Source organism: Manis javanica, chromosome 4 (genome assembly GCF_040802235.1).
Source record: "Manis javanica isolate MJ-LG chromosome 4, MJ_LKY, whole genome shotgun sequence".
Lineage (NCBI taxonomy): Eukaryota > Metazoa > Chordata > Mammalia > Pholidota > Manidae > Manis > Manis javanica.
The window spans coordinates 33,830,098-33,856,806 of NC_133159.1; the positions used below are offsets into that span (position 1 = coordinate 33,830,098).

General features: G+C 51.7%; 1 protein-coding gene across 3 annotated transcripts; it reads left to right on the top strand.

Moving 5' to 3' along the window:
- Positions 1-7,385: 7,385 nt before the first annotated feature.
- TIE1 (tyrosine kinase with immunoglobulin like and EGF like domains 1) lies at positions 7,386-26,472 on the top strand. 3 transcript variants are annotated; one of them, XM_017676087.3, is made up of 23 exons: positions 7,390-7,551; positions 10,248-10,565; positions 10,639-10,749; positions 12,222-12,377; positions 12,528-12,659; positions 12,817-12,957; positions 13,171-13,299; positions 14,107-14,252; positions 14,490-14,634; positions 16,758-16,916; positions 17,105-17,242; positions 17,439-17,735; positions 18,354-18,644; positions 18,976-19,166; positions 21,382-21,592; positions 21,743-21,853; positions 22,063-22,253; positions 23,148-23,261; positions 23,362-23,432; positions 24,679-24,719; positions 24,800-24,896; positions 24,979-25,078; positions 26,006-26,472. In XM_017676087.3, the coding sequence occupies exons 1-23, from the start codon at positions 7,494-7,496 to the stop codon at positions 26,075-26,077; spliced, it is 3,420 nt and encodes a 1,139-aa protein (XP_017531576.3). In that variant the 5' UTR covers positions 7,390-7,493; the 3' UTR covers positions 26,078-26,472. The 3 variants fall into 3 exon arrangements, with proteins under 3 accessions (XP_073089871.1, XP_017531576.3, XP_017531579.3); XM_017676090.3 differs by having other exon boundaries at positions 7,402-7,551; positions 10,421-10,565; XM_073233770.1 differs by lacking the exons at positions 23,148-23,261; positions 23,362-23,432; positions 24,679-24,719; ... (1 more) ...; positions 24,979-25,078; positions 26,006-26,472 and adding an exon at positions 22,994-23,133 and having other exon boundaries at positions 7,386-7,551.
- The last annotated feature ends 237 nt before the right edge of the window (positions 26,473-26,709 follow it).

Genomic DNA, 26,709 nt, shown 5'->3' on the forward strand with positions numbered 1-26,709 from the left:
GGGTCCAGGGATCCAAGGGGAGGAGGGTCGTTGGCAGGAAGGCAGAGATGTTTGGAAAGCAAAGGTTGCCCTGTTATGCAGATAAGACTCTTAGGTAAAAAGAAATCTCTGGTAATAGCTCTTGCAGGTCCATGCCCCCTTTCCCATGTCAAATGTAGGCAGCTAAGGGGGAGGTAAAGAGCTTTTCCTGAATCGGATGGATTTTTATTGCTTTTAGCTCAAAACAGTCTTCATGCCAAAGTAGCATATTTTGGGGAGACTTGTTCTGAATCCCTTTCAGTTTCATTTTCTGAAACTTCCTTGGAAGTTTCACATATTAAAAGCTGAGCTGGTGGCAGTGGAGACAAGAATCAGATTAGCAGCTGACAGGTAGGAGATCTGCAAAGGGAGGAAAGGACATAGATTAGAGCGAGGATGAACACACAGAAAAGAACAACTGGAACCACATTACTCCATAACCCGTTAAACCAGTCTCCCAATCCTGTTAATAGACCAGCCCAATAAAATGGCTGAGCATCATTTATCTGATGGAGAATGTTAATCGTTTCTTTTAATAGATATAAAAGATTCTATTTGTCCTGTTTGATTTACATAAAGACAGCATTTTCCACCAATGATTGCACAAGCTCCTCCTTGTTGAGCAGGCAGTGTGTCTAGAGCGCATTGATTTTGGAGTTCTACAGAGACTAAACTGTTAACTTCTAACTGGATTATCTTCAGAGTTTGCAGAGTGGGATGGCACAGTGAGTTCCACCACCAAGGAGAGATTTTAAATTGCCTTTTCCAGTTCATAACTTCCAAAGCATGGGAATAGGGTCCCCAACATTGCAAAGAGCTTGCAGTGGTGATACACATGCAGATTTCCCAACTCCTAATATGTTTATGTGGCATAACCTTATGAACAAAGGAACTTAAGTTTGGCATTTCAGTGGCATTTAAGGTGGAATATCTGGTGACAGAAGGAGCCAGGTATCTGAGTCTACGTCATCTGACCATTCTGGTGGGAACCCTCTATATACCTTGGCACCACATAAAATTAAAAGACTAGCATGGTTCACATGCAATGCCAAAGTGGAATCTGTAATGCCCTGGGCCTGGGACACTCCATGACTTGTCAATGTAGTGTTAGAATTCACATACTTTCCACTTTCCATGTGCTCGCATCAATCTGTAAGAACAGAACAGGTTGTACATTTCTGATATAGAAGGCCTGTAGTCAGGCTGTGGCAGCTATGAATCTTGGTTTTGCAACCAGACCAAGTTAGTCCAGAGTTTTGGTCTATGCATATAGAGCTTACAGTATTGGACAGCTTAATTACGGGAGCAGCTGAGACACCCAGTCATACAAGGGTGGCCTGTGAACCACCCAAAACATTAGAAATTTGGCAGATGTTTATGCCATGAAAGGTAGTGCCAGAGTCACTTACAGCCTCCTTAATAAAATGCTACCAGTGGAATCAAACCACAGAATTAGATTGCAATATTATTCTAGTATGTCCACCCAGGAAAGGCCCAGTGTCATGCTTATTTTCAATGTGAAGGGGAAAATTCCACCTACTGTCTTTAGCTGGGCAAGTGATAGTCCTTGAGCTTCCATACAGGTTTTTCTGGGGCCAAAAATCTCACCAGAAGGAAAGGCAGAAGGACATTTTTCTGGTATGGATACCATACCTGTCGTTCACCCATCTTCCAAATTTAGCCCACCAGGTGCTCCCATCAGTGGTAATGAAGACTGGTTCAGGTCCTTTTGTGCTATCTAAGCATTGACATAACCAACAATCAGAATGATTAGTTAATGTGGCCAAGATTTAGAAAACTGGCGTAAGTGACGTAAGTGGGTCTGTGCCCGACCTATTGAAAAAATAGTAAATATGAATAAGAGCAAGACATAGATTCGCAGAAAGCCCATACTAGAGTCTCAGGGAGGGGGAAGCAGGGTACATACAGACAAGCACTCTCTAGTTAGCCTTCTAACAGATGACCAATGAAAGTAGGAAAAGATGTTTGTTAATAGGAAGGTTTTGTTTCTTTGTTTTATGCATGTGTGTGTGTGTACATGTGTGTGTGCACGAAGTTTTTAAAAGGTGGCGGCGGGGGAGCGGTGAAAGGTGGAAGCAAAGCCTCATGATCCATGACCCTGGGAAAAGCTAATGACTTCATAATGCCACCTACTTCTGGGGCCTGGGTATTGGCTTGGGAAATCCTTATTTTAAGGTCACCTGTAGGGATTGTCTCCCAATTATCTTGAAAACAATGATCGGTGTCTATTCAGGCATGACTGGCATGAAGCCAGGAAGATTTTTTTCTTTCATTTTGCTGGTGGTGTAGGTGGCCAGCAGTACATCATGAGGTCCTTCCCAGCGAGATGACAGTGTGTGCTTTCCTCTATACACCTTGATGTACACCTCCTATCCTGGTTGCACGAGGTGGCAAAGCTTATCAATCAGTGGAGACCAAGCCTCTTTTACCTGTGGATGATAAACTTCAAGTATACAATTATTCCTTTGTAGCTAGTGAAGCATCACACTGTTCACTTAGGTTCCCATCAAGCTCACTCAACCCAAGAATGAAAGGTTTAGAGATCCCAGTAGGCATTGGAGGGCCAAACCCCATTTCAAAAGAGGTCAGTCCATGTCTCCTATTTGGAGTATTCCAGAACTTATAAGGACTAAAGGTACTGCTTCTGGCCTTTTAAGTCCAATTTATTTAAAAAGTATTCCTAAAGTCCTTTTTTATGTCTAGATTTTCATGTTCCACTTGCCCTGATGACTGAGGATGATATGGGTGTGAAATTTTAATGAGCACCTCAGAGTTCTGCAAGCATTTTATCTCTGCTGTAAAATGAGTTCCTTGCTCTGATTCAATCCATAAAGGAATATCAAAACAAGGGATAATTTCAGTTATTAATTCATCTACTGTTGTGGCATCAGTTCTTCTAGTTGGATAGCATCCAATTCATCCACCAAGTACACAGACAATAACCACACAGTAAGAATACCCTAAAGCTAGGGGCAAATCTACAAAACCCATTTGGAGTGCCACAAGGGCACTAGGGGCCTAGGAGGACTTTCCAAGGTATACTGATTTCTTCAGCAGTTTGGTGAGATTTACAAGTGGTACATTGGGAAATAATTTGGTCAGAAATTTGAAGTATAGTGGCTTTTCATTGGCTGAGTTGTGACAGTCTCTCATTGGCTGTGCTGTTGCTTGGGGAAGAGAAAACCTTTCTTCATCCTGCCAGGATAGTAAAGTAGACTTCTTCCTCTTGGGAACGCAAGGTATGTCTCTTCCTGTTGGTGTGTCAGCATTTGAGGATGAGTGGTAAGACATGAGAGCTCCCCCTTCTGGCCTCCTGACTCCATTTTAAACAATGTTTCCTTTTATTAATTTTCACAAAGGCAATCATATGGAATGAAGTGGGGCAGCCCATCATTCTGGAGGGGTAGTAAAGTAGCTGGATTTAAAGTGTTACAGTGATGTTACCATGATGTAAGGGTTAGTGAAAAGACTCTCGCATAGGTCAGCACGTAGAGGGGTGCTGTGTCTTATGTCCTTGTAAGAGGGGAGAGATAGTGTGAGGAATGTACAGGTGAATGGGGGACCTAATGTAAGAACACTGGCTTTGTCAATCAAGATGGGGGCTGCAGTTACTTCAGGGAAGCATGGGATCATACCTGATGCCACAGGGTCTAACTGGCACAAGAAATATGCTATAAGGCATATCTGAGAGGCAAAAGGCTGTCCTAGAGTGCCCGCAGCAATGCCATTATTTTCACAGCAGTATAAATGAAAAGCTTTTTTTTCAAAATTAGGTAAACCAAGAGCTGAGGGTGCAGACAATGTCAATTTTAAGGTTTCAAAGGAAGTTAATGCGTGGAAGGCCAGGAAATGGGTGCTGGGTGGTATTTGGGAGAGAGGCATCCAGTGGTTTAGCAAGGGCAGCAAAATTAGGAATCCACTGGTGGCAGTAGCCAGCTGCCCCTAGAAAGTTATATACCTTTTCTCATTTTGGGTAGAGGGATGAATAGAATTGATTCAAGGGTAAGCTTTCGAATGTCCTGAGATATCTTATGTCCTAAGTAACAGTTGTTCGCACCCACTGAAGTTCAGATCTGGAGGCTTCATGGCCTTGGACAGCTACTGCCTTTCGGAGAACAAGGCCATCTGTAAGAGCTCCCCGCTTTGTTCAGTTACAAAGTAAAAGGTCATACACATAGTGAGCAAGAGTGGAGTGTTGGGTAAAGGCTACAGAATCCAGGTCAGCTTTAAGGACTTGGGAAAATATTGAGGGAGACTCATGAAATCCTTGAGGTGTTTGAGTCCATATCTCCATATAAATGCAAAATGAAATTGTGAGGATTGAAAAGCAAGCTGAGCAGAGGTCAGTTACTGTAAACCAGACCACATCAACAGTAACTAAAGTAAGAACAATAGCCAGACCATGGGGTGGCAGGCAGTTACAAAAGAGGTTGTGGCTTCTAGGTCTTACACAAATCAACAGATTTGGTTCCCATCTGAGTCAAATTTCCCTTCTTTTTTTACTGGCAAGATTGGAGTGTTACAGGATGAGTGTTAAAGACAAGTACACTCTGCTGCAAAAGAGTCTATTAGAGGTTAAATTCCTCCCTTGGCATCTCAGCAAGAGGGTACTGGGCTGATGGAAACAGTTTACTTCCAAGTAATGCAGACAGGCTCTGCACTCAGTAACAATCCAGCTGCATTAGCACGTGCAGCCCAGAGACTAACTGGGACATCTTTTAAAGATTCATCCTCTTCAGAAGAATTGAAATCAAGTTTCCAGTAAGGAAAGTAGGAAATTTGGGGTTTGGTCAAAGGACAAGGAAATAAAAATGCCTTTCTTATTACATTTTATAGTGACATTAAATTCACATAACAAATCTCAACCAAAAAGGTTTACTGGTGAGGAGCTGGACACACTAGAAAGGCAGAATGGGTATTCAGAAGGCCTAAGAACACTAGGGTGGGCTGAGACATGGGCTATGAACAAGGCCACCCAGAGATGCCAAAAGTTTGGAAAGAATAAAGGTGACAGGCAGAGCTAAGACATCTGGGCAGATGGTGGAGAAAGTCACACCAATGTCAAGAAATTCAGGTCCGGATCATCTATTTTCAGTTTAATGGGGGGCTCTAGGGTGCAACTGAGGATCAACTGGCCTCATCATTTGACGGGGAGTTGTTCTACAGGTAAACAAACCATCTGGGGATGATGGGATCTAGAAAGATTATTTCTTAAACTTTCCTTTCTCTTAAATGCTGGATATTTTTTCTTCCAATGTCCTGATTTTTTACAATATCTGCATGTCTTTGGAAGCCTTTTTGTGGAAAGACCTGGAAGTAACTTTCCAGGCCTAAAATAGCTCTTCAACATGGATGCAAGAGGCATCACTGGAATGGGTACAAGTGACGCAGCCCCATTCATTCCCAATGATAGGCTAAGAAAATTATAGAGACCTTTGTTGTTAAAAGTGGTAAGAATGCTATAGTAAAAATGGTGTTTCCAGTTTCCCAAGAACATGGAACACCTCCTGTCACAGACCAGACCCGGTAATCTGTGACACCAGGCAGGTGCTCCTAGAATAGGACTTTGCCAGCACTAGCAAATAAGGAAGGTTGAGAGGACAAGCGCCCCTCATAGACTGGGACCCCTTGTGACAAACTCCCCGAGAGCTGGCACAGTAGGACAAAGAGGGTGTTGCTTGTGGCTTTGTGTCTTAGAACTCCAGTCTATTTGGCCACCAAGATGCATGCCCTGTGTGTGCACCTTCCAGCTGTCAAAGGCCAGAGAGAATATTCTCACTAGTCACAAAACCAAGTCCTCAAAACCAAGGACATAGAACAAAAACCAAGGACATAGAACAAAAAACCAAGTCACAAAACCAAGGACATAGAACAAAAAGATAACACACCAGAGACAAGAAAAGCAGTGCCCATCTCTGAGAGGAAAAGGATTGATAAAAAACAAAAGTATTCATTACCAAATCTTTCTGAAAGTCGTTATACCCAAGGTACTAGTTTCACACATATTTTCTCCTGCTAATCTAAATTTAGAAAAGGGAAAGGACTCACCACTCTCAGTCCCACCAGATCCTGCAGGCAAAGATCCAGAAGTCTGACAGTCAGTTCAGAATTCTTACCTTCTGCCAGATTTTTGGTCAGAAGTCCCGGGATCTCTCAGCTCCAGATCTCTCAGTCCTGGAGTAAGCAACTTTCGGCAGTTAAAGTCCCTCCATGATTGCCATCTGAAGAGGTGGGAAGATGTTCCCTTTTTCCCTTGGAGGTCCTTTAGCGAATCTAATAATTAATTTGGCATAAGACAGATTAAAGGAGAAAAACAAGTTTAATTACTTATCTGGGGTGGCCCCATTAAATATCAAATCCAAAGGGAAGCCAGACAACTGAAGCTTATATAATGTCCTGAGCTAAGGAAGGGGTAGGGGTCCAGGGATCCAAGAGAGGAGGAGGGCCGTTGGCAGCAAGACAGAGATGTTTGGAAAGCAAAAATTGTGGCTGTTATGCAGATAAGTTTCTTAGGTAAAAAGGAATCTCTAGTAATAGCTCTTGCAGATCCAGGTCCCCTTTCCCACATCAATGTAAGCAGCTGAGGGGAGGTAGAGAGCTTTTCCTGAATCTGCTGGGTTTTTATTGCTTTTAGCTCCCAATGATCATCATGCCAAAGTGGCATATCTTGGGGAGACTTGATCTGAACCCCTTCACTTCCATGTATAGAGGAGGTATACGTATTATTAAACTTTTGTTTTCCTGTGGATCTGCCTTATGTTGATTTATTAGATCATCCAAAGAACCTAGAAAGGAAGAAGGGTAAACTTTTCCACCCCTGCCTATGCAAGATAGAATCGAAGGTTCTTTTTTGCCAAGTGTGAGTTTTTTGTTCCTTTGTGTACATTCCCCTGGCCCACAAAGATCCTTATTTTACATACATGAAATGCTCTCCAGGACAACCACGTAACTGTGTCCTGGGGTGCATACATGAGGAATCACGTGGGCTGCACTGTGTGTATGGGGGGAGGGGAGACCTCAAAACAATATCTGCCCCCCATCCCTCCTCAATAGGCGGAAGCCACTGGCTTCCTCCCTTTCCTGCCTCCTGCCTCCTGCACACTGGCCAGACTGAGGACCAAGGAGGGAAGCCGGGATGGGAAAATCAATCCTGTCGTCCCCAGGTCTGTCCTTACCACAACCCAACCCCCACCTCGAGTAACTCCATTCCGGAGTAAGACCTTCCAGGCCACACCCATCCTCAGCCTTGCAGGGGCTGGACTGGGGGCCCCAGAGGCCCAGAAGCAGGAGTTCTCCCCACTCCTCTCCCCTGCCACTCCTCCCTCCCAAGCCACCTCATTTCCTCTTCCTCTCCAACACCAACACACACCAACCAGCACAGGCTGAGTAGCCAGACCCTGGGCAACTGACCGTGGGCCCAGCTCGTCCTGGCTGGCCTGGGCAGACTCTAGAGCATGGTCTGGCTGGTGCCCCCCTGGCTGCTCCCCATTCTCTTCCTGGCTTCTCATGTTGGTAAGTCTCCCCCAAGCCACCCCCAACCCAGCCCTCAAGGCACTGATTCTCTCCAGGAAACCCTATCATCACTGGCATCACTTTCATCCACACCTTGATCAGCTAGAAGGTAGGATCAGGGCCTCAAACACCCAGGCAGGCACTAGAACTCACTGCAGCCTGGGACTGGTGGAGGGAAGGGGGTGTGACCCTTGACTGTGTTGGATTTCAGGACCTGTTGGGAGCAGCAAGGCCTATCGGTCCCAGGAAGTTTTCAGTGGTTGCTCATATGGGTTTCAGGGTGTTGGAGTCACTCAATTATTCATTCAACAAACATTTATCAAGCACCAACAATATTCCAGGAGCTGTGCTAAGAGGTGTGCCATTAGTTAATAGGCAGACAGCTTCCAAATCTGTACAATAGATTAAATGATGATGACCTCTTATGGCTGTTAGAGAGTTTAAATGAGGCAATTTACACAGAGTGCTTGGGACAGTGCCTGGTGCTTGGTAAAGGTTTCTGAATAAGTGGTAGCTGAAGAGGATTAGAATACAAATGCTGGCTTTGAGTGATTCATGGTCTAGTTGAGGACATAGTTCATGGGGTGAGGCTAAACAGACATGGAGCTCCAAAGGAGCACTGAGGAGTCAGTTTACTCTGCTTCAGGGTAGGGAAAGACTTCACTGAAAGTGGTGGTCTTCATTCCAGGCAGCCATAACAATAGATGGCAAGTCTCTGAGGCATGGAAATGCATGGGACAGAAGGTTCCTGGAAAGAACACAGCAGGAGGGGCAGAGTGTGAGCAGCAAGGGGCTCAAGAGCATGCTCTGTATCCTGAGGGCAATGGGGAGCCATGGAAGGCTGTAGGCCAGGGAGTCACAAGGTCTTAGATGGATCACTTTGGAGGATGAGTTGAGGAAGTTGGGGTGTAGCTGTTGGGATGGTCCAGGTAAGTAAAGGTGAGGGCTAAACAACGGCAGGCTTGGAGATAGGGATGACGTCAAGAGGCTTTGAGGAAACAGAATTAGCAGAATTCTGTGGCTGACTGGGGCAGCCAGTACCATGCTTAGAGGTGTGGACTTTTAAGTCAGAAAACCTGCCAGTTACTAACTATATGACCTTGGGCAAGTTACTTCTCTGAACCTTTGTTCACTGGCTATAAAATTGGGGTAATAACAACCACCTCCCAGGATAGTTGGGATGATAAAAGAAGAGAACATCAGGAAAATGCCCAGCATATAATTGACTTCCAATAAACATTAATTATTATGACAGCAGTAGGATGCGATGACTCCAAAGTTTGTGTCTCAGGTGGCCAGTCCCATCTGCTGAACCAGGCAGCACTGGAGAGAAGCAGGTTTGGGAAAAGCTGACAGAAAGGCAGGTCTGATCTGAGAGGCCGCCCCACTCAGAGGGGACAGTTAGAGCCAAGGGAGTGGATGAGTGGGCTGGAGGAAACCTGCAGAATAATTATTACTACCCTCGGTAAATGGAAAGACATGAGCTTCACTGGAGGGCATGAGGATCCAGTGGAAAACAGGTGCCAGGCATAGGCAGGCCATCAGCAAATGCTAGCTCCACTTACTTACAGTAGGCTTTCCAAGAATATCAATTGATAAGCTAAGTGGTGTTCAAACTAACGAGCTACTTGGCAGTTAACAGGCAGCGATTGAGAAGGGGCTCAGGAGGGCATGGGGTCATGGGGCTGAGAAGGCTCACGGGGCTCTCCACGGTCAGGCCTGGACTCCGGACTCTGCCTCACACTGTGTATTCCAGCCACCCGGAACTTGGACATCCCCCCATCCACACCACGGTATTTTTCACTCCATGCCTTTACTTGGGCTGTTTCCTCTGCCTAGACTGCCCTTTCCTACCACTGACCTCACCCCATCCCTATTCTCCTGACCCCACAGTGCCCTGCTCAGCTCTCAGACCCACTGGCATTATGTCCCAGGAGGCATCTCTCCATCCCTGCCACCCCCACACTGGGTTAGTGCCCCTCCTTTGTGCTGGCCCACATGGCTCCCTGAATTTGACAGTGATGTCCATGTCTGCCTCCCCAGCAAGGCAGGCAGCTCTCTGGAAGGCAAAGACTAGGCCCACCTCAAGACTATCTAAGTGTGTGTCAGCCCCAGGCTGCCCTCCCTGTTTCTGGCGTTAGCCTGGTCCAGAAGCTCACTTCCTTTCTGCCCACAAACACCTGGCTGCAGAACTGCTTCTCCCACCTTAAATTCTTGCACAACAAACACATCTAGATGTCTGGAGCGACAAGAAGGGGTTTCTCCAAGACACTTCTGCTCTCTGTGGCTCTCCCAGCCTGCACCCTCATGGTGGGGCACAAGGGGTGCCACTCGCCTTTACAGAGCAGTTTAGAGTCAGGCCAGGAAGGGGCAATGATAGGGAATAAAAAGTGAGGAACCGGAGACAGGAGCATAGATCATTCTTTCTGAAAGCGGGGCTGTAAAGAGAAGCCATCTGGTAGGAGAAGGGAGGGGTTGAAAGGGCCAGACAGACAAGGGGCTTTGTTTTTGTTTTTGTTCTTTCAGGATTTAAGACTTGAGGAAAAGGGACCAATGCACCAGGAAGGGGAAAGAGACAGGAAGGGAGGGGGTGGATGTCCTTGATAAAGTGCAAAAAAGGAGTGGGGGTGGGGGTAAAAAGGGGTGAAGGCTGGAGACCCTCCTGTCAGATCCGAGGACTGATGTCCCGGCCCCAGGCGCAGCGGGGGACCTGACACTGCTGGCCGACCTGCGCCTCACGGAGCCGCAGCGTTTCTTTCTGACCTGCGTGTCGGGGGAGGCCGGGGCGGTCAGGGGCTCGGACCCCTGGGGCGCTCCCCTGCTGCTGGAGAAGGACGACCGCATTGTGCGCACGCCCCGGCCCTGGCAGCCCCCGCACCTGGCCCGCAACGGCTCGCACCAGATCTCCCTGCGCGGCTTCTCCCAGCCCTCCGACCTCGTGGGCGTCTTCTCCTGCGTGGGCGGCGCGGGGCCGCGGCGCACGCGCGTCATCTACGTGCACAACAACCCCGGAGGTGAGTCTGCGCGCGGGACTGAGGGGTGCGCAGGCGTGCCCATGACCTCTGACCCCCTCCCTCCACCCCGCAGCCCACCTGCTCCCGGATAAGGTCACACACACAGTGAACAGAGGCGACACGGCTGTGCTTTCCGCACGTGTGCGCAAGGTGAAACAGACAGATGTGATCTGGAAAAGCAACGGTGAGAGGGTCATCTGAACTAGTTGGGCAAGAAAACCCATAGGTCTGACACCCCAACACCTCCTTGGCATCCCCAGTTTTGGCGTCCTACACACCTGTCACTCCAATACACCTATTACCTCAGCCAACCTCCAGGGTCTGTCATCTGTCCTGGCCCAGGAAGCACATGAAGCCATCCCATCTCCAGCTCTGTGTCCTCCTCTGAGCCCATTCAGAGGACCGGCAGTCTCCTGGTCGGTGGCCTCCTCCCATGTCACCCCCAAGTCAGCACTGTGCTAAACCCGCACCTTCAGCACTCCTCTGGGAGTTAGCAAGCGCTGCTACATAACCCAAGCGGCAGGGAGCAGCAGTCCCCATGGGGAAGAGGAGAAATGGTAAAAAAGTTCCAGAGCAAGCACAGGGAGTCTAGTCTCTTCCAGAGTTCTGTCCAGACACATGCCAGGGCCTAGGCAGACCCTGGGGATCTCAGCCTAGGCCTGCCCCACCCGTGGCCCTCCCAGGCCACTCCATGGGAGGAAGCCATTTTCCTGTGAGGCCCTGAACATTCCTGCCCCAGCCCTCAGACCCACAGCCCTTTGGCTGCCTCTTGCATCCCTGGGGTCCTGGGGGAGAGGGACCCTACCCTTGGGCACAAAACATTTGCTTGCTGAGCTCCAGGTCCCTTACTGATGAGAGATGCACAGAGTCAGGTGGACCTGGGCACCCTAGAGTTCCTGTTCAGTCCTGAGCAAAGAAGGGGTTACGGCAGAGATAGGGACCCTAATATTAGGGTCCGCAGGTCCTGAAGGGAGAGTAGACACCTAAACTGTGCCCAGATGGGGGAATGGAAATAGCCACACACAAAAGGAAGGAAGAATATTCCAGGAGGATCAATAAGAGCAAAAGCAGGAATACCAGAGTAAAGGCTCTGCAATACCATGGTGTTTCCAGCAGAGAAACCAGTAATGCCTGAATTTAGGAATGTTAGGAGGCAGGCTGGGCACTGAGAGGTGTGGGGCAGGAGAGCTGACTGTTGGCCAGAGGGGTGAGGATGCCATGCTGCGTTGCTGGGCGTTGTCCTGAGGGGTGGAGGACTGGGGATGAGTGTGAGCAAGGGGAGCTACAGGGGAATGTGTTGGAGAAAAATCACACTGGCTGCCGAGTGGAGGATGGATGGGAAAGGGAACAGGAGGAGAGAGACTGCTTAGGAGGCTGTGGGAGGTGGGTCTGGGTGGTGGCAGTGGGTGTGGGGAGAAGCAGACAGCTTCAGGAGATGAGATGCACACAACAGGACTTGGTGATCACTGATGGTTGGGGGAGTGTGGAGAAAATGATGCTCCCCAGCTTCTGACTTGGGTTCAAACACTCGCTGGTGTCTTCCCCAGGTCTGATCATTGGGCAAAGTGCTCACTGAGGTACCTGGGGAGGTGGGCAGAGGACGGGGACACCAGCTGTCACATGGTGCTGAGGCCCCTGACCTGTTTATGCCTCCAGGATCCTACTTCCATACCCTGGACTGGCATGAGGCCCAGGATGGATGGTTCTTGCTGCATCTCACAAACGTGCAGCCACCATCAAGCGGCATCTACAGTGCCACCTACCTGGAAGCTAGCCCCCTGGGCAGTGCCTTCTTTCGGCTCATCGTGCGGGGTTAGAGGCCGGGGCAGAGGTGATGGGAGGTGTGGGAGGTGTGGGAGGCTGAGAGCTCTGTGGGCTTCCTGAGGGTCCCAGGGCAGCCCCAGTCCTTGGCAGCAGTGGTCAGGTGGCTGAGGGTCAGCTGCTGAAAGCACATTCCTTCAGGCTGTGAGGCAGGACTCTGGGGACCAGGCTGTGCCAAGGAATGCCCAGGCTGCCTGCATGGAGGTGTCTGCCATGACCAGGACGGCGAATGTGTGTGCCCGCCTGGATTCACGGGTACCCGCTGTGAGCAGGGTAAGGAGGAGGGGGAGCTAGGACCTATGCAGGAGAGGACGCCTGGCTGGGGGAAGACTCTCCAACTGAGAGGATGAGGCTTGGAGGGTAAGAATGTGAAGTTGGTCTGGACCCGGGGCCCAGCAGATGCCCCTATGCCCATATGCCCTCTTTCTAGCCTGCAGGGAGGGCCGCTTTGGGCAGAGCTGCCAGGAGCAGTGCCCAGGTACATCAGGCTGTCGTGGCCTCACCTTCTGCCTCCCAGACCCCTACGGCTGCTCCTGTGGCTCTGGCTGGAGAGGAAGCCAGTGCCAGGAAGGTATGGACTAACTCATCCTCCATGGTCCCTGACCCAGGCAGCTGGCTACAGGCTTGACCTGGACCTTTCACTCTGGCCCTGACTTACACCCCTCCACAATTGCCTGCTCACCTGACCAGCACCCTCTCCACCCAGCCTGTTGTAACCCAGGCCCCAGCTCTGCCCTCATTGCTGAAGACCTGTACCCCTCTAACCATACCCCCTCTGTTCCAGCCTGTGCCCCTGGTCATTTTGGGGCTGATTGCCGCCTCCAGTGCCAGTGCCAGAATGGCGGTACTTGTGACCGCTTCAGCGGCTGTGTCTGCCCCTCCGGGTGGCATGGCATGCACTGTGAGAAATCAGGTATGAGCACAAGCATCTCTGAGATCCCTCAAAACAGGGCAGCCTTCACCAAACGCATTTCTGTGGCTCAAAGTTCTGCCCTTGGGGACCCCATGGTCTGGAAGAAATTCTCACCACACAGCCCACATTAGCTGTACAGGGATGAGCAGCAGCCCCAAGTGGGTGGGACCCCAGAGGAGGCCCCGGACCTGCCTGAGTGGGTCAGGGAGGGCTTCTAGGAAGAGGTGAGATCTGAGATGGAATATGAAGGAAAAGAGAGAGATGGCTGGGTAAGAACAGGGGCAAAGGCCCAGGGGTTGTAGACTCAGGCTTAGGTGCCAGGACAGTGGAGTGAGGGGAGGTTGGAGATGTGGTTAGAAGAGGTCAAAGCTTGGGGAATATGAACAGCAGGCCAACGGGTGTACATTTAAGATGATGGGGCATACAGTGGTCAGATCTGTATTTGATAGAGCTACACCAGCTGCTGGGTGGAGAGTGGAAGTAGGCAGGAGACCTCAGGTATCTGCAGCAGGGCCCCAGAATGAATGAGGCCTGAACCAGAGTGCCAGCCGTGAGGCTGGTACGGCCTCTGCTTGCTGTATGAGAGGGTGTTAGGAGTTAAAGGAGCACAGGAGGTGGCCTCTGCAGCTGATCGGACATGGGGTGCCAAGGCTCTGGAGGAATCACACAGAACTTCACTGGCTTCAGGCCTGAGTGACTGGGCAGACGGCGGTATCTCCAAGGAGATGCAGGACACAGGAGAGTGGACACTTCAGTGGTCAGTGCCTGCCCCTGTGGGGCTCCAAGATGAGTGTCCTCTCTCCCCAGACCGGATCCCCCAGATCTTGGATGTGGCCTCAGAACTGGAGTTCAACTTAGAGACGATGCCCCGCATCAATTGTGCAGCCGCAGGGAACCCCTTCCCAGTACGAGGCAGCATGGAGCTCCGCAAGCCAGATGGCACCGTCCTCCTGGTCAGCCTCCTGACCCCTAACCCAGGGCACCCACCCCACCAACTTCACAGTTGATCCCTCTGACCCATGTCCTCACGGGGCTTTCTGCAGGCTCTACCCAATGGCTTAAGTAGGGTCAGGCTGATTGTTGGGGGGCTGCTACCAGGCCTGTCCCCTCATCAGTCCAGACAGACATATGTGTGTATCTGCCACATGGGTGCACATTCTCTGTGGTCCTCCCCTCTCCATCTCTCTCAGTCTACCAAGGCCATTGTGGAGCCAGATAGGACCACAGCCGAGTTCGAGGTGCCCCCCTTGGCCCTCGGGGACAGTGGGCTCTGGGAGTGCCGCGTGTCAACATCTGGTGGCCAAGACAGTCGGCGCTTCAGGGTCAACGTCAAAGGTCAGTGAAGTCCTGGGGCCGTGGAGGATGGACAATGAGCAGAGGGCACCAACCAGTGTTGTTCAGACTGGGCATCATAATAGCAAGGGCAAGGGCAGGGGCATCTAAGGTCACAGCCCAGCACCAGGCAAAGAAGGGTCATCAATTAGATCTGGGCTGGGCAGTGTCAGGGCAGGAGCACAGCTCAGTCCATCTGGAAAGTGCATCCCGTGCCGCAGAAACGGGATACCCTCCAGCCTCACCCAGCCTCCTGCCTGGCCATGCTTGCCCTCTCTGCCTCCTCACAACCCCTACACTCAGCGTAGGGTGCCTTCTACTGCCTCTGGGATACTGCTTCCCACTGGGAGTCCCACACAGGGCACTCAGGGCTAGGACAGGAGCACATGAGGCCATGGAGCTGAGGGGTGACCTGCCTCACTGCCCAGAGGTGCCACGTAGGAGTCTGCGTGCTTAAGGGGGGAACGGGTCAGTGCCAGGATTACTCAGAGCAGAGCACACCCACTCCAGTCCAGGTGTCCCTTCACCCTCTCCAGCACCATGAGCCCTGGCCAGCATTCACACCTCTGCTGCCCCTTGGCTCCTCCCCTCTGTCCCCAACAACCCCTCCACCCCCACAGAAGCCCAGACTGCTCGCCTTCCTCTTCCTCACTCTGCCCACTTGCTCACCACCTCTCCCACTACTCTGCAGCTCCTCCGGCCACCAGGAAATAATCCCCATGGTTCCACAGGGCACCACCTCCAGCCTTTCTCTTCCCGCTCCGCAGGCTTTGAATCGTTGCTACAAATCCCCAGTGCCATAGCATTAGCCAGTTATTTAGCCCCTCAAAGCTTATTTCTCTCCCTGCAATGAAGATAGACACTCATTTGATAGGGTTGCTGTTAAGGTTAAATGAGATGATGCATTTAAGTGCTGAGCACAGTGCCTGACACTGGAAATGTGTTCAGTATATGTTGACATTTATTGTTACTATTATTTAAAATGTCATCTACATGCAAGATTTCACCTGTTCTCTGGCAACTCCCAGATACATCTACAGCCTGGACACCTCACCTGATTCCCAGACCCATTTGGTGGGCCTTCCATGAAATGGAGGTCTAGTTCTGAAGTCATTGTGGAAGTTACCTGGGGTATGATTCAGGGGCCCACTTACATCCAGCCACCTCCTGGGCATTTAACCCCATTTGAGCCATAGGCACCCAGGGCTCCAAACTGGACCTTCATCTCACCTCCTCACAACATGCTCATTTCTGCCAGACACCACCCTCCCTCCCCAACCCTCAGCTCACAATCCTACATCCTCCTTCCCTCCATCCACCCACGCATCCATCCATCCACCCATTCTCCTCAGAAAATCAGTCTGGCCAGTGTTTGAAGGAAGCAAAGGAACCAGTTAAGGCTTCAGAGCAATAATCTGAAAACAAAAGCTAAGACCAGAACAGGGACAGTGACATGGAGGGAGGAAGCCGGGCAAGAACACTAAAGCTGTTTTGGAGTTAAACTGGCTGATTTTAGGTGCCTAGTAAGACAGACCTAGCTCAAGCCTTGGCTGCATCTCCCCCGGCTGTGTCTCCTCAGGCAAATCAGTCAGTGTCTCCAAGTGTCAGTTTCTTCCCTCAGAACATGGGGTAAGAGCCTTATCTGGAAGGTAGCTGGGAGACAGATCAGGCATGTGACACGTCCAGGACAGAGCCGATGCTTCATTACTGGCTAACTCTTTTTCATTAAGAGTAACATGATGGGGGGAAGGGCAGAGTAGGCGACAGCAGCTTCTCTCCCTGCCTTGGGGTTCAGCCTCCTCTGTCCACCCCACACCTCATGGGCAGAGTGCCTATCCCCAAGCCCCATCTCACCAAGTCACTGCCTCACTTAACACCTTTAGGGATACCCTCATGCCCTCATTGCCGAGTCCTTGGGCCCTGAGCGGCTCAGGGGCAGAATGCTGTCCTCCCCGGCCCTGGCCACTCTGGGCATCTCTTGAACTTGGTCTCTCCCAGCCCAGAGGGGCCCCAGATCCAAATCCAGACCCAGAAGTGTCTCTGGTGGCCAGAGCGCAGAATCCTCCCATTTTCCTGAGGACTGGGCAGGCTGTCTGGGCCCTGCCTGACCTCGAGTCTCCTGGCAGTGCCCCCTGTGGCCCTGACTGCTCCGCGGCTCCTGGCCAAGCAGAGCCGCCAACTGGTGGTATCCCCGCTGGTTTCCTTCTCTGGGGACGGACCCATTGCCTCTGTGCGCCTACACTACCGGTCCCAGGACAGCACCAGGGCCTGGTCTACCATTGTGGGTGAGTGGAGAGAGAGCTGGGGATGGGAGAGGGCTGCAGCAGGTCAGGGCTGTCAGATAGTAGTACGAGTGCAAGGGGAGGATGGAAAGGGAGAGAGAAGGCAACAGGAGAAGAGAGGGCTCCAGGGAGAAGGGCAACTTCCAGGGGAGGTTGGGACTGAATGACGTCTGCTGTACACTCCACTCCAGTGGACCCCAGTGAGAACGTGACATTAATGAACCTGAGGCCGAAGACAGAATACAGTGTCCGTGTGCAGCTGAGCCGGCCAGGGGAAGGCGGGGAGGGGGGCTGGGGGCCTCCCTCCCTCATGACCACAGACTGTCCTGGTGAGAGGCCAAGAGCCATCCCTTCCTGTCCCCCAGGGCCCACTGCCCTGTGCACTCAGGGGTTGTTATGTCTTGTCCACTCCAGGGGCCCCTGCCTTTCCCGCTGGAGGTTGTCCCGCCCTATCCCCGGGGATCACTGTCCCATCCGGCCCCAAGGACCCACTGGACAGTCCTGACCCCTGACCTCCGGCCTCAGAGCCCTTGTTGCAGCCATGGCTGGAGGGCTGGCATGTGGAGGGCCCTGACCGGTTGCGGGTGAGCTGGTCCTTACACTCGGTGCCTGGCCCACTGGTGGGCGATGGTTTCCTGCTGCGCCTGTGGGACGGGGCACGGGGACAGGAGCGGCGGGAGAACGTCTCGTCCCCCCAGGCCCGCACCGCCCTCCTGACGGGACTCACGCCTGGCACCCATTACCAGCTGGATGTGCGACTCTACCACTGCACCCTCCTGGGCCCCGCCTCACCACCCGCACATGTGCTTCTGCCCCCCAGTGGTATGCTCAGCAAGTGGGTGATGGGCTTGGGATGAGGGGGTTACACAGGGAACACATAAGCCCCAAAGGACATGGGAGGTAACAGGATACTGGATGGACATAGGAGGCACACAGGAAAGTGTAGGGACAAGGAGGACCCAGGATATCAGACAGACACAACAGGGAGCGTATGAGACGGGGAAGGAAGATGTCAGATACCTGGGGACATGGGTCGCCAGTAGCATATGGACGAGCATGTGGAGGCGAGCATGGGGAGGTCATGGTTCATGTGGAGCATAAGGGCAGTGGGGAGGGTACAGGGCACCAGAAGGACATAGGACTTGGGGGCCACATGGCGTGGGGGTCATGGAGAGGACCTAGGACACTGGGAGGATCTGGACACCAGGAAGATGTGGCATATAAGAGAAGAGGGGAAGCAGAAGCTCAGGGGAGAAGGGGGCCATGGGGAGAGGAATTCAGCCCAGAAGGGGAAGGAGGAGGTTGGTGGGGTATGAGGTAACTCCCATTCTGGGGTCCACAGAGCAGGGAACAGAGGGCTGTTACAGCAGGTCCGTCTAGCTCCACAGCTACATACCTTGGTTCTGTCTGAGCTCTGCCTTCCCACCGCCATCTCCCCAGGGCCTCCAGCCCCTCAACACCTCCATGCCCACGCCCTCTCAGACTCTGAGATCCAGCTGATGTGGCAGCGTCCAGAGGCTCCAGCAGGACCTATATCCAAGTACATTGTGGAGGTGCAGGTGGCTGGGGGCTCAGGAGACCCACTATGGATGGACGTGGACAGGCCTGAGGAGACAAGCACCATTGTCCGTGGCCTCAATGCCAGTACACGCTACCTCTTCCGTGTGCGGGCCAGTGTCCAGGGTCCTGGGGACTGGAGCAATGTGGTAGAAGAGTCCACTCTGGGCAATGGTGAGAGAGCAGGGCCCATGGGAACTCCTGGGATCCATCTCAGTGTGCTGTCCCTCCACGTGTACCCCAGCCTGGGAGCTAAAGCATCCTAGGCCCCTCCCAACAAGCAACATGAGCCCTAGGACTGAAAGCCCTGACTCTTCCCTTCTTATGACCCATTGTCCTCGTGCTGGGAAAACCATGTCACTCCTGTGATTCATTGGCCATAGGCATGATATCCGCGGTCCCTCCCTTGTACTGGGATCTATGACCTCTCCCTCTGTGTGACCCCCTGGTGGCCTCTGGGTTCTCTGACCAGGCATCCTCATGATCTGCCCTCTATTGTGTGCAGGGCTGCAGAGCGAGGGCCCAGTCCAGGAGGTCCAGGCAGCTGAAGAGGGTCTGGACCGACAGCTGATACTAGCCGTGGTGGGCTCTGCATCTGCCACCTGCCTCACCATCCTGGCTGCCCTCTTAACCCTGGTGTGCATCCGCAAAAGCTGCCTGCATCGTAGACGCACCTTCACGTACCAGTCAGGATCGGTCAGTCACCTGCATCCACCCCAGGGCACATGTGTGCAGACCCTGTGTAGATATGTTTTTGCCTATGTAATTGTACACCCCCCAAGTGTGTGTGTGTATGTCGCTACACTCAGCAACATGCAAGGGCACAAAATACAGGTTTGTTTCTTCGTTTTTTAGAACTGAATTCAGCTCATGAGCCCATTTATATTAGTGGTGAAGTATTTAATATTCCCCATGCAAAATAACTCGGTTATGTCTGTATTCTGCCATAGACAGATTGGGGTTTTTTCCCCTTCTCACTAGAAGTGATCTAAGGCTCAGCAGCACAGTGATAACACGGAAGGACAGCTGGGCTTCTAGTGGGCTGTCCTGGGAGGCCCTCCCTAACTTGGGGGCCAGCCTCCATCTGCGCACACCTATGGCTGATGCCCTCAGCCTCCTGGGGCCTCCGGCCTACAGGCCACGCAGGCTGTGAGTTCCTTGTCCCAACCTCCATCACTGTGAACTCCAGGGCCTCCTTTGGGAGACGAAGAACTCGGGTGCTTCTCTGTATGCTGACAGGGCCCTCAGACCTACTGCCGTGCCGTACCCTCATACTGCTGTCTCTGCCACTCTGGAGCTGTGCTGGGCCCACAGCCTCACCTGTCACTCCTTGACAAAGGAGTTCCAGCCTCCACTCTTCGCGGCCTCCCTGTAAACCTACCTGAGCTTTTGTCCTTCTGGGGCCCACACGCCTCCAGCCCACAGGCCCACACATAGGGGTGAGGCTGGGGGTGGGGAGCCAGCTCCTCAGGGACCCAGCGTCACCTCATCTTGTCACCTCCTCCCATCTCTTGCTACCCACTGTCCCACCTCTGAGATCTTCCCCACTGTTGTCACTTAGGACCCGAACTCTGCCGTTGGTCCTCCAGGCCCAGGCCCTTGATATTTACAGTCAAGCTTTGGCATTTCAAAAAAAGCCCTCCTCTCTCCCAAGGGCTGATCCTTGTGATAGAAAGCCTAGTGTCCATGGCTATTATCTCTGCTGTGCCTTTAAAAAGCTCCCTTCAGAGCCTCAATTGGTTTCTTTGTTCTGTTGGCCCTCCAACTGAGGTCAGCACCCTGAAAGCCCACTACTGAGGTGGGGGAAGGGCAATAGGATACAGATGGCCTTTCACGGAGTATCCTAACATATATCAGGATGTAGCCTATGTGCGCCACGAGGGGGTATGTGTATGCTGCATATGAGCGTACATGTGCATCCACTGGCAGGCACACCATATCCACTATGTATATGGGTGTGTCCCAGTTGTGCTCTCCCAAGACCACATGTGCACGAATACCTCTGCATGGATGCACCTGCCCCCAGTGCCACTACTAGAACATGTGTGTGCATTCTGACATGTATCTTCAGCTGTCATGTGTCATGTGAGTCCGTGTGATCTATGTCCTCATCAGCTGGGCTTCATCTCACTTAGAGAGTCCCACCACCAGGTCCATCTTTCCCTTCTCTCAGTTCTTGTATTGGCATTGCTCTTGATCCTGTTCAACTGTTTCCTTTTCATGCCATCAGCCCTGCCCAGATGGCCCAGCTCATACTGAGTTGTGAAAAGTAGATATTCCTCTTGTCATGGGCTTTCTATCTTTGGGTCCCAGTAGTTTTAGAGCTCTGGATGGATGCCAGGTAGGTAGATGGCACTTAACTCTGGTACTATGGAGAAAACCCCTCCAGGGATTCCCAGCAAGTCAGGATTTGGCATATAGTAGCTCAATAAATGTACCCTAGTCTATTGTCCAAGGCTGGGATGCCCACTAGAGCATTCCTGGTGACCAAAAGGCCTGGCTGTGGAATCAGCACAATAATGGGATCTCACTGCTTCTCATTACAGCTCATCTAATTCCTTTCTGTTTTAAATGTTAGAAATATCCTTCCATTAACTCACATCATGACTTCTAGCAACTTCACCCACTCCCTGTCTTTCCAGAGCCCAACACACCTGATCCCCAGGCTGTGGCCTCTGCAGTTCTCTCCCTGGATATTTGTCCACTCAACAGCCCACCCATGGCTCCATCTCCTATGATTCTGTCTCAGAATGTGCCCTCTATTTACATGTCTGTCCCTGGCTCACCACCAAGGTGCCTCTCTGGGTCTCTGTCCATTTGTCTAACTACTCTTTGTATGCTATTTATGCCTCTTGCTGGCCCCACGTCTGTTGTGTGGACTGTGTCCCCACTTGTCGCATATCCCATGAAGGGTGAGGAGACCATCCTGCAGTTCAGCTCGGGCACCTTGACCCTGACCCGGCGGCCAAAACCACAGCCTGAGCCCCTGAGCTACCCAGTGCTGGAGTGGGAGGACATCACCTTTGAGGACCTCATCGGGGAGGGGAACTTCGGCCAAGTCATCCGGGCCATGATCAAGAAGGATGGGCTCAAGATGAACGCAGCCATCAAGATGCTGAAAGGTCCTCTGAAAGTGACCCCTGACCCCTTCCTTTGTCCCACAGTTCCCAGCCCTACCTGACTTTCCTCAGCATCTGACCCCAGCTCTCACCAGCCCATGCCCTTTCTCCAGAATTATTTCTGGCAAAAGTGATACTGGATTCCTTCCACAGAGTATGCCTCTGAAAATGACCACCGTGACTTTGCGGGAGAGCTGGAAGTTCTGTGCAAACTGGGGCACCATCCCAATATCATCAACCTCTTGGGGGCCTGTGAAAACCGAGGTAGGCCCCTAACTCATCACCTACTCCTTCTTCCACACCCCCATCATCAGCCGTCCCTTCCACATCAGTAGCTTGCTGGGAGCTTCAGGTTCCCTGAACATCACTACCAATTCTCCTTCATGTCAAGCTCCCTGTCACCACCATTGGGTGCCTGTTGCCACAAGGCTGCCTCTATATAAACAACCACCATGTGTCTCCCCACCTCCCAGGTTACTTGTATATCGCTATTGAATATGCCCCCTATGGGAACCTGCTAGACTTTCTACGGAAGAGCCGGGTCCTGGAAACAGACCCAGCTTTTGCCCGGGAACATGGAACAGCCTCCACCCTCAGCTCCCGACAGCTGCTGCGCTTTGCCAGCGATGCTGCCAATGGCATGCAGTACCTGAGTGAGAAGCAGGTGTGTGGAGGGGGAGGGAGGGCGTGCCAGAGGGAGAGGGGAGGCTGCTGGACCGACTTCAGTGGATAAAGCCAGCAGGCTGTTATTGGATGTGTGATTGAGGAATAGGGAAGGATGTGACCCCAAGTCGCTGGCCTGGGTGAGTGGGTGAGACCATAGGGTGAGAAACAGGTCTGGAGGAGGTCCTGTGTTTGAAGCATCCAAGGGATGTCTTGGGGGAGGGGCTGAGTTAGCAGTTCTAGAGGCCAGCCTAGAGCTCACGAGAGAGGCCTGGGCGAGAGGCAGTAATCTGGGAGGCTATCACCCATGGATGGTGGTTCTGTGGAGGGAGACCCAAGCCCAAGTCCTGTGTGAATGAAAGGAGAGAGGGGTCGGGAGCAGGAGGACAGTGGGAGACCAAGGGAAGAGGTTCCAAGTCAGTCAAGTCTGGCTCTCTCTGAAAGCAGAGGGGATGGGGTTGAAGGAGAGAGATCTCCAAGGAGGGTGGAGGCTAAGTGGGGAGACTTGGAACTCAAGGGAAAGGGTCATTTGGGGCAAGAGAAAGGGCTGCCCAATCTCATCAGTGAGAGTAGAGGAGAACTTGGGAGTGAGAGATGGGTAGGGAGCATGCAAAAAGGGGAAGGTGCAGTGTGGTCACCAGGGAAAAGCCCACCATTGTCCCAGGAAGAGGGATACAGCCTGAGCTTGAGCATGGCCACCCCTCAGAAAGGAAGGGATAACAGCACTGTGATTTTTCTCAGACAGGAGTCGCTGACCCAGGATGAGGCCTGGGAAGGGGGAAGAAGAGTGAGGGACTAGATAAGGCAAGGAGGGTGCCCACAAAGACCGCTTACTGGCCCAGGAGCCCTGGCTCGCACATCCGTAGTCTTCACTGACTTCTGATTATGCCTGCAGTTCATCCATAGGGACCTGGCTGCCCGAAATGTGCTGGTGGGAGAGAATCTGGCCTCCAAGATTGCAGATTTTGGGCTTTCTCGGGGGGAGGAGGTTTATGTGAAGAAGACAATGGTAAGTGTCAGTCCTCCCCATCAGTTCCATGCCTAGCCCTGCCCCCAGAGTGCTCTAAACAGACTTCTCCTTACTAACCCCTCAAACCACTCTCTCTCAGGGGCGTCTCCCTGTGCGATGGATGGCCATTGAGTCTCTGAACTACAGTGTCTATACCACCAAGAGTGACGTGTGAGTAAGGCAGTGGGGAGGGGCAGGAGGGCTTGGTCCCCCAAGATGCACACAGGCATAACCTGGATGCGTCCCAGAAGTGTCTCAGGAAGGGTAAGGCATGATTTGGTTGTCCGTAGGATGTGTTCCAGGTGTGACACGGGTATGTCTTGGGTATATCTTGGCAATGCTCAGCCAGCAAGTGAGTGGGGAGTTTGCTGGAAGGAGATTTTGTTTTGAAAGGTGTTTCAGGGTAGGACTGGGGTATGAGTAGTTTAGTGCTCTGTTTGTCTATGAGACTGGGGGATGCCTTGAAGAGGTTTTACTAGTAGATAATGCCAGGGTGGATGGAGAGACCGCTCAAGGAATGCTCTCACTTTCCTGTCTGAAGGAGAGGGTCACTCCCACCTGTGGCTCTAACCAGAACATCACCCCAGTTCCCTTCCTATTCTCCCCAACCCCAGATGACCATCCTGCCCTGTTCTACAGGGAACCTGCCCTGCCCAGCCCTCTGGCCCAGACTTTGCCCATGTGCCCATAGCCCTTTGACCTGGCCTGGCCTGCTCACTGTCCACTGCACTGACCACCTGCTTCCTGCTTCTGCTCCCAAGTCTCCTACATTCCCTCCCCCAACTAGAACACCCAGCCTGGTCTCAACGGCACAAGGTGGCTATAGAATAAGAAGCAGTTAAGAGCAAGGACTTTGAAGTCAGACTGTCAGGATTTGAATACCAGCTCTGCCACTTACTAGCTGTGTGACCTTGGGCAAGCTAACTAACCTCTCTGTGACTGAGTGTCTATCTACAAAATGGGGATAATCATAGTATTGGTGTGCAGGTTAAATGAATTTACATATATGGAGAGAGGACTCCGAGGAGGGTGGAGGCTAAGTGGGGAGACTTGGAACTCAAGGGAAAGGGTCATTTGGGGCAAGAGAAAGGGCTACCCAATCTAATCAGTGAGAGTAGAGGAGAGCTTGGGAGGGAGAGATGGGTAGGGAGCATGCAAAAAGGGGAAGGTGCAGTGTGGTCACCAGGGAAAAGCCCACCATTATATACCTGGCCTATAGTAAATCTGTAATAAAACCGTTAGCTATGATTACATTGAGGGGCTGTGAAGAAGTTTCAGTGGAGCACAGACAACAGCTGGCAAAGGCCAGGGTAGACACATGCAGGGGCTAACAAGGGCTGCCTACTTTGGGTAGATAGACACTAACCTACAGGTGCCAGGGCCTGGAAGGTAACTAAGTTCATCCTCCTCATTTCAGGTGGTCCTTTGGGGTCCTCCTCTGGGAGATTGTGAGCCTTGGTGAGTCCCCAACCCCCATTCCCCAGGGTGTCCCTAGCTTCCTCCCTGGGCCCTGGGCTGAGAGCCTTGCCCTCCTGCAGGGGGCACACCCTACTGTGGCATGACCTGCGCTGAGCTCTATGAGAAGCTCCCTCAGGGCTACCGCATGGAGCAGCCTCGGAACTGTGACGATGAAGTGTGAGTCCCCTCAGCCTGCAGCCCTGGGACCCCGGCACCCCAGGTGGCCCTGACCCTCAGCTCAGCACAGCCCTGTCTGCAGGTACGAGCTGATGCGACAGTGCTGGAGGGACCGCCCATACGAGCGACCCCCCTTTGCCCAGATCGCGCTGCAGCTGGGCCGAATGCTGGAAGCCAGGAAGGTGAGGAGACTGGGAGCGTGGGCTCACAGAGGTGCCCTCTCATTGCAGCCAGAGGGCAGAAGCCTCCATGTCCCTGTCCCCACCGTGGCTGCCACCACAACTAGGCCAGGCCCCAGAATATAGCTTTCCTTTCTAGCTCTTGATGGGTTGGACACTATGCCCTTCTAAACTCTTCAAAGCCATTGTTAGCACCAGCAGCAAATCCCTCCCCCAAGCCCCAGGCCCCAGACTGCTGGCCTGTCCTCCTCTGCTGGGGCCTTCTGCCCATTCTCATCTGGGACACCACCTCTCTTCACCTGGCACAGAGCCAGAGTACAATGCACAAGTGATCAACTAACCAAATGGATGGATGGGTGGACGAAAGAATGAATGATACAGTAACCAAATGAATGAATGAATAGAATTAGTGGATGGATGATATATAATAATCATATAAGTAAACACATAACTAAAAACAGATCTTAATAACCATGTGAATAAGTGTTATCAAATAAATATAAAGAAATATATCAAAATGAGTAAATGCAAAAAGAACACTTCTTATGAATTAATGACTAAATAGCTCTAGGAATTAGTAAGCTACCTTAAGAATGAAGGAATGATCAAATATAAATAAGTAAATCATAAAAAATAACTTTATGAATAGATAAATAAGTTCATGAATGAATGAATGAGCAAACGATTCATCGGATAACTGCATGAAAAAAATTCTAACAACTATCAGGGCCTCTCATCTGAATCTCCAGCTGTGGTCTGATGCCCTCACCATTCTGGGTTGGTAAAGGCCACCCTTGGCCATGGGGCCATCTTGAGTCTTTAGAACAAATCATCATCTCTTAAAATATCCCAACCACATAGAAGCCAAGGACTTCCAGGCCAGAGTCACCACTACCCCTAGCCCCCACTAAAACTTGCTCTGCTCCCCAGGCCTATGTGAACATGTCGCTGTTTGAGAACTTCACCTACGCAGGCATCGATGCTACAGCTGAGGAGGCCTGAGCTACCGCCAACAACAACCCGGCTCTGCTGGCCAGAGCAAACTCCGCTCTCCACAGTCGATGACTGCGGATCCTTGTAGCCTCTGACCCAAGCTGCCTAAGGATTTTTTTTAACTTAAGGAAGAAAAGAGGGACCCCAGGGATGGGGTGGGCATAAGGGAGTTGGGTCCCTGTGCTTTGCAGTTGCTCCCATGTTTCTGCTGTTACCCTTCTTGCAGAAGAGTATCCTTCCTTCTAGATCAGCGACTTCACATGTGTACTCCTCTTCTATTTCCTACAACCCCCTACTTCAGCTGCTCTACCCGAGCCAGCACCTACACCACTAACACGCTCCATTCAGCTACTTCCCACTCCTGGCCTTGTAACTAGAGAAAATAAATGCTCTAAGAAGCTCCATCCAACGTCTCCCTTTTACTGCTGGCCAATCCCAGGAAAAAGTTGAACGAAAGATGGAGAAACTGGATTTTTCAGGGAAGGAAATCCTGTTCCCAGTTACACTGTCATAGGCCCAGCCCCTCTGTTGGGGTTGCCTCTCATGATAGCCAAAGTTTTGGAAGACCCACTTTATTTTTTAATTAAACTATTGTTGATATACAATCTTATGTTGGCTTCAAATATACAACACAGTGGTTC